General features: G+C 42.8%; 3 protein-coding genes across 3 annotated transcripts; 1 reads left to right on the top strand and 2 right to left on the bottom strand.

Moving 5' to 3' along the window:
• Positions 1–330: 330 nt before the first annotated feature.
• LOC120418597 (ESF1 homolog) lies at positions 331–7088 on the bottom strand. Its single transcript, XM_039581043.2, has 2 exons — positions 6265–7088; positions 331–1875 (listed from the first exon to the last, which is right to left on the bottom strand). Exons 1-2 carry the CDS (start codon positions 6991–6993, stop codon positions 376–378), a joined length of 2229 nt encoding a protein of 742 aa, XP_039436977.1. The 5' UTR covers positions 6994–7088; the 3' UTR covers positions 331–375.
• A 1348-nt stretch (positions 7089–8436) lies between these two features.
• Positions 8437–10571, top strand: LOC120418607 (poly(A) RNA polymerase, mitochondrial). Its single transcript, XM_039581053.2, has 2 exons — positions 8437–8701; positions 8758–10571. The coding sequence occupies exons 1-2, from the start codon at positions 8572–8574 to the stop codon at positions 10497–10499; spliced, it is 1872 nt and encodes a 623-aa protein (XP_039436987.1). The 5' UTR covers positions 8437–8571; the 3' UTR covers positions 10500–10571.
• On the bottom strand, positions 10557–12179 carry LOC120418616 (uncharacterized). The gene is made up of 2 exons (XM_039581063.2): positions 11930–12179; positions 10557–11875 (listed from the first exon to the last, which is right to left on the bottom strand). The coding sequence occupies exon 2, from the start codon at positions 11869–11871 to the stop codon at positions 10591–10593; it is 1281 nt and encodes a 426-aa protein (XP_039436997.1). The 5' UTR covers positions 11872–11875; positions 11930–12179; the 3' UTR covers positions 10557–10590.
• Positions 12180–12813: the final 634 nt, after the last annotated feature.

Genomic DNA, 12813 nt, shown 5'->3' with positions numbered 1-12813 from the left:
TTCCTACGCATTTCACATGTGATTTCTCCTTAATTTCTACTCAAAACACTAAAACTGACCGTATTTTAAATTTCTGCCGGCAAATATTTTGAAACTCGGCCCAGAGGTGCAGAATGGTCCCAGGAACCATGTCCAATCATTGGTTTGGGTGGAAATTTTTTTTTCATAATAACGGTCTGTGGGGGACCCGTGAAAAACCCTTAAACAAAGTCCTAAAAAAGCAGGGTTGAAAAAAAAATGCATTTCGCAACCCTTTGACAAAATGACACAAAATTGTTTGAAGTTATTAGAAATTAATATGATTTCTCAAATAGAAAAAAAAAATACAAATTTATTGATTTAACTTTTATTCAACGAACACCTTTTCCTCCCACATCACTTCCCAATCTTCCTCTTTATACTCTTCACCAACAGCGTGGTACTAACATCCTTTTTCACCTTCTTCGGCTCCACCGGAACATCCCCCTCATTAAGCGGCCTCTTCTTCAACTTCTCCTCAATCAACCGCTCCATGCCCTTGGTCTTCTTAAAGGACGGATTCGTCGGATCGATGCTGTACTCGGGCCGCTCGTAAACCGCCCGGAACCGGTCATCGCCCAAATCGATATCGAAATCGTCCCCGGCGGCCGCTGCAAGCGCCTCATTCCGCACGCGTTGCTCCTCAATTTGCTTGCGCGTCTTTTTGATGATGCGCTTTCGCTTCGATTTGGACACGCTCTTTAGATCGATTTCCGTTTCCTGGATGCTTTTCAGGTTGAAGTGGCTACGGTCGTCTTCGCCGTCGTCCAGGATGAGTTCGAGTTCGGCCCGTTTGCGGGCAGCTTCCTCTTCGTCTTGCTCATCTTCGGGGTTTTTCTTCTTTTTCTTGTCCTTTTTGGATGGTTTGCTCAGGTCAAACTCCTTCTCGTCGAAGGCACTCGCGAAAAAGGGGTCGTTCAGGTCCACGCCGTACGGCAGATCGTCGTCGGAACTTTCGTCCTGCGCTTCTCCGTCGCTGTTCAGCTCGCCGCGCTTCTTTTTCTTCTTCAACTCCTTGCGACGCTTCTTCTTTTCCTTTGCCTTTTCGAGGATTTTCTCGAACGGATTCACATCGTCACGCCGCTTCTTCTCGCGATCCGAACCTTCGTCGGAATCTTGCTTTTCCTCGTCTTCCCCGTTCACCTTCCAGGTGAACTCCATCTCAACCTTGTCCTCCTTTTCCTTCTCTTCCTGCTCTTTGAGCTCTCCCAGCAAGGCTTTGTACTGCGCGATTCGGTCCTGCTTGCTCAACTTGCCGCTTTTCGGTTCCTCGTCGGAATCTTCCTGCGAGTCGGAACCGTCTCCCTCCTCCTCATCTTCCTCGTCCTCGCTGCTGCTGCACTTGATGTACCGCTTCAGGTCGGTGTCCGTCAGATCGGTGAGCTTGCCGGCACGGATCTTCTCGTTGAACTCCTTCCGCTCGACGTCGTTTTCGTCCCACGTCAGCTCCACCTTGGCCTGGTTGAGGGCACTGGTGGTGAAGACCCGAGGTTCGTACCGACCGGCTTCCGGGAGTTCCGTGCAGCGTTCCTTGACCTCCGCTTCGTCAAACTCCATGTCGTCCGGGATGAACCGCAGGTCGATCTTGTTGGCCGTGCTCTCGTACTCGACGCCGTCGCATTCTTTGTACAGCTTGTCCGCCGTGGCCACCGTGTCGCACTCGACTACGGCGTAGTAATACTTGAGCCGGTTCAGTTGGTATTCGCGCAGGCGTTCGATTTGCTTTTCCTTTTTCGCTTCCTCGTCGTCGTCGTCTTCGTCCGAGGAGTCGGCGCCCGAGTTGGCACCGGTCAGCTCCTGCGGACCACGCGCCTCTTCCTCGGCCATACGTTCCTTGCCGAATTCCGACGGGTAGATCTGGAATTAATTGAAGAGTTAAGTGTGCGACCTTAAAGAAATAAATCAGGGTTGTTACGGAGAAGTCGAAAAAAAATCCGCGCCGTCCCAAAACCCAATCTGCGCGAAATCCGCGCCATATTAAGAAAATTTATTTCGTGACAAACATACAAGACAGTTTCATAATCATTTATTTTTTTAAATGAAAAAAAAACAAGTATTTGAGAACAAAAATTAAACTCATTTTATGGTTTAGGGCTCCGTCGGCAGGAACGCAAATAATTTTAGCAAAAAAATAAATCAAAAAATAGAAATAGATAAAATTCAAATTCCAAAATTAAAAAAAAATTCCAAAAATCATAACTTTTAAAAAAATTATAGAATTAGAGATTTGAAAATTCTAATACAGTTCGTACTCAATGATCCTCGCTTAATACAAACAATTTGTATTATTTTCTTCTCAAAATCTAATCTAACTAATCTAACCTAAAATGTGTCCAAAAATGTTATCAGATTTTCTGTCAAAAATGATAGCATTCAAAAATTTTAGAAATCGACCGTTTTTAATTTTTCAAGATGAAGCATTTAAGAATGTAGGATTTTGTAAATAAAAAAAGATGATTTAATAATTTCAGAATTCTTATTTATTAATTTACGAATTTTAGAATTTTAGAAATTTAGAATTTAAGATTAAAAGAATTTTAGAATTTACAAATTTAAGAGTTTAAGCATTTTTGAATTTATGAATTGTAGAATTTGAGAGTTTTAGAATTTTAGATTTTAGAATCTTCAAAACTTTTTTTAATTTTCTAAATTTTTAAAATTTTCAGAATTTTTTGAATTTGCAGAATTTTTTGAATTTTTAAAATTTTCAGAATATTCAATTTTTTTAAATTTTCAAAATTTTCAGCATTTTTAGAATTTTCAGCATTTCAGCATTTTCGGCATTTTCAGCATTTTCAGCATTTTCAACATTTTTAGCATTTTCAGAATTTTCAGAATTTTCAGAATTTACAGCATTTCAGCATTTTCGGCATTTTCAGCATTTTCAACATTTTCAACACATTCAGCATTTTCAGCATTTTCAGCATTTTCAGCATTTTCAGCATTTTCAGCATTTTCAGAATTTTCAGAATTTTCAGAATTTTAAGAATTTTCAGCATTTTCAGCATTTTCAGAATTTTCTGAATTTTTAGCATTTTTAGCATTTTTAGCATTTTCAGCATTTCAGCATTTTCGGCATTTTCAGCATTTTTAGCATTTTCATCATTTTCAGAATTTTAAGAATTTTCAGAATTTTCAAAATTTTTAGAATTTTTAGCATTTTTAGCATTTTTAGCATTTCAGCATTTTCGACATTTTCAGCATTTTCAACATTTTCAGAATTTGCAGAATTTTCAAAATTTTCAGTATTTTCAGAATTTTTAAATTTTTCAAATTTTTCAGATTTTTAAAATTTTTTAGAATTTTCTGAATTTTCCGAAATTTCTGAATTTTTAGAATTTTCAGCATTTTCAACATTTTCAGCATTTTCAGCATTTTCAGCATTTTCAGAATTTTCTGAATTTTCAAAATTTTCAGCATTTTCGGCATTTTCAGCATTTCTTGACTTTTTTTTGATAAGGTCCTATAAACAAATGTAAACATTGAGTGTATCCCGCTTACTCCGATGAACTTTGACATAAGGTATGAAAGGGATACACTCAATGTTTACATTTGTTTATAGGACCTTATCAAAAAAAAGTCAAGATTTTCAACATTTTCAGCATTTTCAGCATTTTCAGCATTTACAGAATTTTCAGAATTTTCAGAATTTTCAGGATTTTCAGCATTTCAGCATTTTCGGCATTTTCAGCATTTTCAGCATTTTCAAAATTTTCAGCATTTTCAGCATTTTCAGCATTTTCAGCATTTTCAGAATTTTCAGAATTTTCAGAATTTTCAGAATTTTCAGAATTTTCAGAATTTTCAGAATTTTTCAAATTTTTAGAATTTTCAGAATTTTAGATTTTAGTATCTCAGGAATTTAGGAATTTCAGAATTAATGATTTCAAGATTTAAAGAATTTAATATTTTAGGAATATAGGAATATTGAAATTTTGGAATTTAAGATATTAAGATTTTAAGCATTTGAGAAACATAATTTTTGTTCTCTTGGTTGTTTTGTCTTCCTCACCTCACCGATTAAATTTTCAATTAATTGAATTTTTAAATTTTGACTTTAAAAATTTGTTCTTGTAGTTTTGAATTTCAGTTCTCTTGAATCTTCTTCTATATATATAAAAAATTTCGACGGTTTTGTTCGAACGCGAATCAGTTCAATACGGAGCGTCGGATCGAGGTGCTCTTTGTTGCGTTGTGTTCGTATAAGTCCAAGGAAGGTTTATACGCTAACTAATTGACACTTTGACCACTCTGGAACCGAATCCGGAGCATCGGCAAATTGTATGGGAAAAGCTGCGTAAAATCAAATGTTGATCACAGGAGGCTGAATTAGAAAACAAGCCAGAAACGTCAGGAAACTAAAAAAGGGCAAGACGAAGTTTGCCGGGAAGAGCTTGTTTTAAATTAAAAAATTTGAACATGAATCATTTAAAAATTTGATGTATCCATCCAGCATAAAATAACCAATAATAAAGGTTTTAAAAACATCACTCAAAACTTTAAAAAACAGATCCGCTTAACAGATGCTTAAGAGCGAGTCCACGAGCAAAGCATACCCATCTCGCATCGACCTCACCAATCTGCCTGAAATTTTCAGGGGTTATTTGTACATATAAAACTAGCATCTGGCCAAAATATGAGCACTTTTGGTCAACGGGAAGTGGGGCAAATCGGGACACAAAGTTTAAAGGTTCAAAAACGTCAAAAATCTTAAAAAGGCTATAACATTAGCAAAATTCAATTAAATTTCGAAATTCAAAAAGCATCTGAAAGGGCTCAAAAAATGCAACAAAATGCAGGGTAGAGCATCCCGATTGGTTCAATCTAAAGGGAGTTATTGGCATTTTAGTGAAAAAATAGCATAATTTTCAAAATCAAATAAAAAAGTGTTCCATCCAGATATCAACTCGGTTCGACCTGCAGCTTGTAGGGGACATCTGGAACTACCATCTGAGATTGAGAACGCTTTGGGTAAGGCAGTTAAACATATTAAATAGACACTTTTACTTTTAGTGATAGTTTTGGTTGTAAATTTTTGCTCGGGAGACCCCTTAGATCCAATTTTCTGGTGATAATTTTATCATATTCGTGTTCCTGAGACAATTTCACAATAGAAACATGCATAAAAATGTTTATTTTGATCCATTTTAACCCTTTAAAAAAAAAAGTTAAAAAAAATCTTCGATTCACATTTATTGAAAATCAAGCTCGTTTCCAAGGATACTAGATGACACCAGAAAAAAAGCAGCTTCATATTTTTTTTTAGCTTTCATTTTTTAAAGGGTTAAAATGGATCAAAATAAACATTTTTATGCATGTTTCCATTGTGAAATTGTCTCAGGAACACGAATATGATAAAATTATCACCAGAAAATGGGATCTAAGGGGTCCCACGAGCAAAAATTTACAACCAAAAACTTCACTAAAAGTAAAAGTGTCTATTTAATATGCTAAACTGCCTTACCCAAAGCATTCTTAGTCTCAGATGGTAGTCCCAGATGTCCCCTACAAGCTGCAGGTCGAACCGAGTTGATATCTGGATGGAACACTTTTTTATTTGAGTTTGAAAATTAAGCTATTTTTTCACTAAAATGCCAATAACTCCCTTTAGATTTAACCAATCGGGATGCTCTACCCTGCATTTTGTTGCATTTTTTGAGCCCTTTCAGATGCATTTTGAATTTCGAAATTTAATTGAATTTTGCCAAAGTTATAGCCTTTTTAAGATTTTTGACGTTTTTGAACCTTCAAACTTTGTGTCCCGATTTGCCCCACTTCCTGTTGACCTAGAGTGCTCATATTTTGGCCAGATGCTAGTTTTATATGTACAAACAACCCCTGAAAATTTCAGGCAGATTGGTGAGGTCCAAACGACATCCCATACAAAGGGGTATGCCCTGTTCGTGGACTCGCTCTTAAAATTGAGTTGATTGTAGTAATAAATTTAAATCCTCATCAATACATTAAAAAATAACCTCTTTTTGAAGATTATTTCGACGTATCTTATTAACATTTTCGGAAGAAATTTAAATTTTGTTTCAGTAACAATTTCTAAGAATTCGAAGTTTTTGCACTCAACGAAAAAAAACAAAAATCATAATTCCAGATAACATTTTTCTTTTGAACTTGAAAGTAATTTTATCTCACTAAATAATTTTATTCATCAAAATTGCGCCTGAGCAAAATTATCCAGCAAATCCGCACCAAATCCGCCAAGTCCGTAACAACCCTGTAAATCTATCTTACCGTTATGCTCATGATGGTCGATCCTCGTGGGAGAAACGAGTTCAGCATGACCATAATGTCCACCGCCCGCACACGATCCCAATCAATGTTGCACAGCGCCAACCTCTTGGTAGATTCTTCCGTGTGCTCCGCTTCCGCGTCCAGCTCACCCCAAACGTGCTCGATAAACACCTCATCCTCATCCTCCCCCGCCTCCTCATCATCATCGTCTGAAGAACTATCCGAAGCAATGGCACCCTCCCCCCGGGCGTAATCCACCTCCAGATCCTCCAACCTTCCCTTCACCTTATCCGACACGGTCATCGCCTTCTCCTCCTCGTTCAACTCCAGCGAGTCCACCTCACTTCCACTACCTTCAGCATCACTCCCCTCGGCCTTCTCACCACCATCCTCCTCTTCCTCCCCCTCGGAACCCGACCCCAGCTCGTAATACTTCCGCAGCTCCTCGCTCTCCGACTTTTGCTGCACCTTCCGGCCGTACTTGTCCACGACGTGCTTCACGTTGAACCGCCCATCGCTGAACATCGACTGAAACCGCTTGTCGATCTTGACCTTCTTCTCGGCGCGCGGGATGCCCTTGAAGCGCGGATCGTTGACCAGGTGGGCGAACCGCTGGTCGGTCCAGATCTGCGACGGAGCGCCACCGCCGTCGCTTCCGTTCTTAGCCACGGCTTTGGGCGTACCGCTTTTGGTGGACGACTGCGGCTTGTCCTTTTTCGGTTTCGCCATCGTGGGATGCGTTGGGAAAGAGGCGGTTTTAAAAGTGCACAAGAATCCGGAATCCAACCTGCATGGAACCACAACAACAAAACAGCATGCTTTTTTGAAACGAGAGAAACGTCACTCTCGTTTGCTGTTGTTGTTACGGGGGGTCGGGCGATTGTGGGATTACCGAGGAATGACAAAAAATGTGTGCACGCCTATTTGGAATTAATTATTTTTAAATTGAAATTTTGATAAACGAGATCAAAAAACATAGCCAGAGTTTTTTTTGATTAGGTCCTATAAACATATGAAAGACAATAGTTTATTGGTCCTTTTCAAAAAAAACTCTGGATAGAAAATAAATTTAAAACATTAAAAAATTTGAAAAATTAAAAAAAAGTTTACAAAATTTTCAAAAAAAATTAAAGATATATTAAGAAATTAAACAAAATGGATGAGTGCCGCACTCATCGGTGCCAGTTTTGGTTCAATCGAACGTCATTTGTTAGTGTGCGGGGAACTTTCATGAAACTGAAAAAATATCGAGTGTGTGTGGCACTAGAGTTTCAGTTCCAAGATGGCGGCAAAACTCGTGCGGAACTAGCGCGAGTTTCTAATCTAATCTAATCCAACCCTAGCGCAGCCAGTCTTTCGAGGGCATCCTGGAAAATGCCTTAGGTTGATTAACGCCTAGCATCCTCTTGTCATTATTAACAATTGCAGTGCCCCAATGCAATAAATTGCTTTGAAACGTAACAAAAGTTAAAGCGGCCAGGCCAACTGCTTAAAGTTAACCGCAAAGATGATTTGTTGAATTGGATTGAGTTTGAGCACGAATGTTCCAACAACAACACATTTCTAAATCTACAGGGGAGGAAGAAACGTGGAGATCCCCCGATCACGTTCCTGTTTGTTTAGGCAATTTATCGTTGGGAGCAACCATGCTAAGAAGTTTTGGTGCTCCGGGACCCTCGGGGATGGGACATTGTATTTCCACAAATGCCCTGAACACTATTTGCCGTGGTTATAGCGCCACAACTCGCTCAGTGGAACTAGCGCGAGTTTCTCCAAAAAAAAACACTTTGACAGCTCTGAGTGCGAAACTAGCCCCCATTCGAACACGCAGAAAAATAAGGCATATTTGAATCAACAAAACGGTTTTTTTTTATTTGAAAATCATGATTTTTGTTGAATCAACGCTAAACTTCAAAGCAGCTTTTTCAAAACAAAAAAAGAATTTTGTGAAATTAAGAAAAGCATGGTTTATTTCACAGCATTTTTTTTTTTTGTTGATTATATTCAACAAAAATTTTGTTGATTCAAACCTCGTACAGGCTGATTCTACAAAACATTTTTCATTCTTTTTAACAACCCTGGCATTACCAGTCAACTTTTCTTCTTCGAGAATCGTGGCACCCCTCGTCAACAATAAAATCAAACCAAAAACACGCATGTTTTGACAGTTCTGTCGCGAGTCTTCTTCGTCCGCAAACAGAACAGAAACTCATGTAACCTTCGCACGCAATCAACACTCCTGCTGGGCCTGCAGGAGCGGATTTTCGGTTTTGATAGCCACACAGGAACCGTTGCCAAATTGTTGCCATGTACCGCGTGTGTCGATCCGGATGGCCGTGCTCGCAAAATTCCAGTTTCAAGCTGCTGCACGATTTGGTCCGACGAACAACACTACCAACAGCAGTGAAATGCGTTCCGATGGTTCGGAGGTTCAGCGGTAAGAGTTGCGATTTTTTTGGTTTCAAGATTTTTAAAATGGGATTCTCGTTGCAGACAACGCGCACACGTTCGAGTCGATGCTGGCGGGGCGACGAGCGGAGGCGCGGCGCAGCATTCTGGTGCAGGTCAGCTCGGAACGGTCCTACCCGGAGCTGGCGACCTACTGTGGCCAGTTTGGTACGATAGCGAGCGCGCACCACTACTGCGTCGGGGGGAGCCAGCAGGGTGACGAGGACTGCCACTACATCGTGGTGGAGTTTGATGAGCCAGGGGCGGCGGACGCAGCGATCGGGTCGGCGGTTTTCAACGAGGAAAAGCCGGGCGTGAGGGCGCGGTCGATATTTCTGTGGTTCCGGGCGGGGCCGAAGGCGAAGCTGGCGGAGAAGCAGCCCAAGTTGGGCGCGGTGGAAGGTTCGAGGGGGGTGGACAGTGGCGAGTTGAGGGAGCTGTTGCTTTCGGCGGAGGGCGTTGAGGATCAGCTGAAGGTTTTACACAGGACGACCTGCTTGAACGATGTGGGGAAGCGGTTGCGGTTTTTGGCGGTTCGTCAGGTTGAGAGTTCGCTGCAGGGGATGTTCCCGCAGGCTGTGGCGTTTCCGTTTGGGTCGTCGGTCAACGGATTTGGGAAGATGGGCTGTGATTTGGATATCATTTTGGATTTGGACTCGGAAGCGAACTTGAAGCAGAGTAAAAGTTCGCGGTTGGTGTTCCACACTAAGGCGGCGAACTCGAATGAACGGACGCAGGTTCAGCGTCAGTTGGAGTCTATTGGGGATGTGTTGCAGTTGTTCCTGCCTGGGGTCAACAGCGTTCGACGAATTTTGAAGGCGCGAGTTCCCATCATCAAGTACCACCACGAGCATCTGGATCTGGAAATTGATCTTACGATGAACAACATGACCGGAGTTCACATGTCGGAGCTGCTCTACCTGTTTGGCCAAATCGACCAACGTGTTCAACCGTTGACCTGCTGCGTGCGGCGATGGGCCCAAGCCGTCGGGTTGACCAACCACGCGCCAGGTTACTGGATCACCAACTTCTCCCTCACGATGCTCGTGATGTACTTCCTGCAGCAACTCCCCGAACCGATTCTTCCCCCGGTCAACCGACTCTTCGCCAACGCCACCCGATCAGACCTCCGAATATCGGAAGACCAAATCAGCTGCTCCTTCCTGCGTGACCTGTCCAAACTAGACTTCAAAAGCACCAACGCGACCCCACTCGACGACCTGCTCCTGCAATTCTTCGAATTTTACTCCCACTTTGACTTCAACCAGCGCGCCATCAGCCTCAACATCGGCGCATCCATCCTAAAGCCCGACCACAGCCCACTCTACATCGTGAACCCGCTCGAGACCGTGCTCAACGTGGCCAAAAACGTCAACCTCGAAGAAACGGAACTGTTCCGCATCCAGGTGCGGAACGCCCTCTGGCTGCTCGACACACACGACCGCGCCACCACGGCCGCCGGTGACGAGTGGGGCCTCGTAAGCCTGCTCTGGAACAAATCCACCGTAAAAGAGCGCATCACGCCGCAAATGTTCTTCACGAAGCGACTGCTCAACGTGCGCGACATCTTCGACGAGACGGACGCGAAGGCAACCGCGACGACGGCACCACCAGCGACCACGGAGTACAAAAACCGAACCGTGCAGAACCAGGTGGTGGGAATTCAGCGGGCGACCCGCGAGCAGATTGGCAAAATGGCCAAGCACACGCTAAGTGGAGGGGAGAGCGGGACGACGACGACGAACGGCGGTGGGGTAAAGCTGAAGAGGAATGCCAAGCGGAGGTGATAGTGTGTGCTAGTCGGTGTCCAAATTGTTGGCCTGTGTAGAATAATACAATATAAAGAAGTTGAACGAGAATTGTAATTTATTTCACTGATTATTCAGATTCACCGTAGGACTCTTCCTTGACCTCAATCAAGTCGTTAAACAGCAGCGGGTCAGGATTAACCCAATCCTTGTCATTTCCCTCACCATCACTATCATCTAGTTCTTCCTCGTTGACCAGCGGTTCATCGTCAAAGCCCGCATTATCCTCTTCCTCCTCCTCGTCTTCTTCCTCCTCGGAATCACTGTCCTTAACCTTCGCCACCTCTACCTCCTCCTTACGGGCCTTCTTCTCTGGCGGTGGTGCTGGCACCGCCTGTCCACCTTGCACCTTCTGCTTGAATCCGTGACACTTTTGCTCCAGCAGCCCAACCCGATGATCCAGCATCTCAACCAAGTCCCGGATCTGCGTTACGGTCTGTCGCAAAATCCTTACCTCATCCTCGAACCCGAACCCATCGCTCGTGTGCTCCCGCCCTGCCGGACCGGAAATCAATCTGCGCGCCCGCTTTGAACGTTCCGGCGTTTTCTCCCGCCCATTCGCCTGCTCAACGATAACAAAGTTCTTCATCAATTCCCCCGGTGGCATGCTCAACGACAAATTCGAGTGGTGCTTCACTGGTGCCTTGATAATCCATTTGGCCCACTGCTCGAACGCGTCCTCACCCTTCGGAATCAGCTTGTCCTTGTGCACCCTCATCAAGCGCTTAACCATCGTATCGAGCTTCAACTCCTCCCCAACCAGCGCCGGAATCCGCGGCACCGCCCCCGGCCTAATCACCCTATCCACGGCCAGCTCCCAAGCGGCCCTCGAATGAATCGCAGAACCGTGCAAATAAACAATCAACATCAGATTACTCTGCACCGTCCACTTCCGCCACCGCAAGTCCCCAATCTGATCCAACTTCATGTTTCTCTTGCTGCTGTTGTCCCGAATCATCACATAGCTCGACAAATCCATCCGGTCGGGAACCTCCTTCTCGGACCAGCACGGCTCGTTCTGGGCGGGAAAGTCGATGGCCCGCCGCACGTACGGCTGCGTCAACTGCCACAGATTCTCCAGGAGCTCGGTCCGTGTGTTGGCCCGAACCTGCCACGTGTGGTTCGCCTTGGCAATGCGTTGGCCCTGGAACTGAAGCTTCACAACGCGGAAGCGCACCCGAAACAGCCCGTCGTCCGGGCCGATTTCGTGGTCTTGCAGCGGCGCTCCAAAGTTGTCGATGAAGGTCACCACTTCTTCGGGTTTGGGTGCGGGCACCACCAGCGGGTCCGGATTGCGATCCGCTTTGGGTGGGTCGTCGTTAAGAGGACTGTTTGTTTCGAGCTCGCTCATTTTGCTGCAAGTTAAAAATATTTAAAATTGATCCTAAATAAAACATCTATCGAAATACCTTGTCTTGTTGTCTGTGGCGACCTTATTGCAAATTTTTGCTCCAATTTCCAAACGTTTTTTGCTATCAACACCTTCGTCTTTTCACATTTTCATTTTTTGAATCATTTCGGGCTAATCACTAGTTTCTATTTTCCATTTCTGTTTAAGATAAAACCTAGATTTTTGGGTAGTTTTTCAGTGAAAGTTTTGCTCCAGAAAATTTACTGTTGTTGACTTCGTTTTGTTTGGACGATTTGGACAGATTCGCACTTTCATCATCAGATTTAAAAAAATAGGTTGATCGAGGGGTGTGCCGATTGACGTCAACCGTATTGTAATCGTTCCATTTCAAGTACGGTATGCAGATCGGAAGGAACGCGGTCAAGAAAAGTTGCGCATTCTTTTCGTCAGAAATGCTCAAGCAAAATAAAACTAAAGTTGAATTTAAAAATCAAATATTTTTAGACTCAATATTTGAATGCAAAAATTGTTTTAAAATGCATTTTACATTAGTTCAGTTGTTTTGTAAACATTAGTTTAAAAAAAATACTTTTTGAGATACTAAACATCGAAAATTTTCAAAAATTCAAATGATTTTTAAATCAACCCAAACATGCTTAAAATGATTCTAAACCAAGTTCTAAACGCAGGGGAAAGCAATTTAAATTAATTTCAGCTAATTCGCAATAAGGCTTTCTAGGCCCAGTGAAAAAAATATAATTTTACTCAAAAATAACGAACTCCTCGTCACAGTGTCCTGATGCAAACAATGATCGAGCTGTAGCTGTCACAGCCCTGCGAAGTATGTTGGCTGACATATCGGGCGATCAGTCAAAAAAAACCAGCTAGAAGTCGCCTGACAAAAAACTTTTGCTAGAAAGAGATAGGAAACCTGATGCAAAC

This window comes from Culex pipiens, chromosome 3 (assembly GCF_016801865.2).
Source record: "Culex pipiens pallens isolate TS chromosome 3, TS_CPP_V2, whole genome shotgun sequence".
Taxonomy (NCBI): Eukaryota; Metazoa; Arthropoda; class Insecta; order Diptera; family Culicidae; genus Culex; species Culex pipiens.
This window is presented reverse-complemented; position numbering and strand designations above follow the sequence as displayed.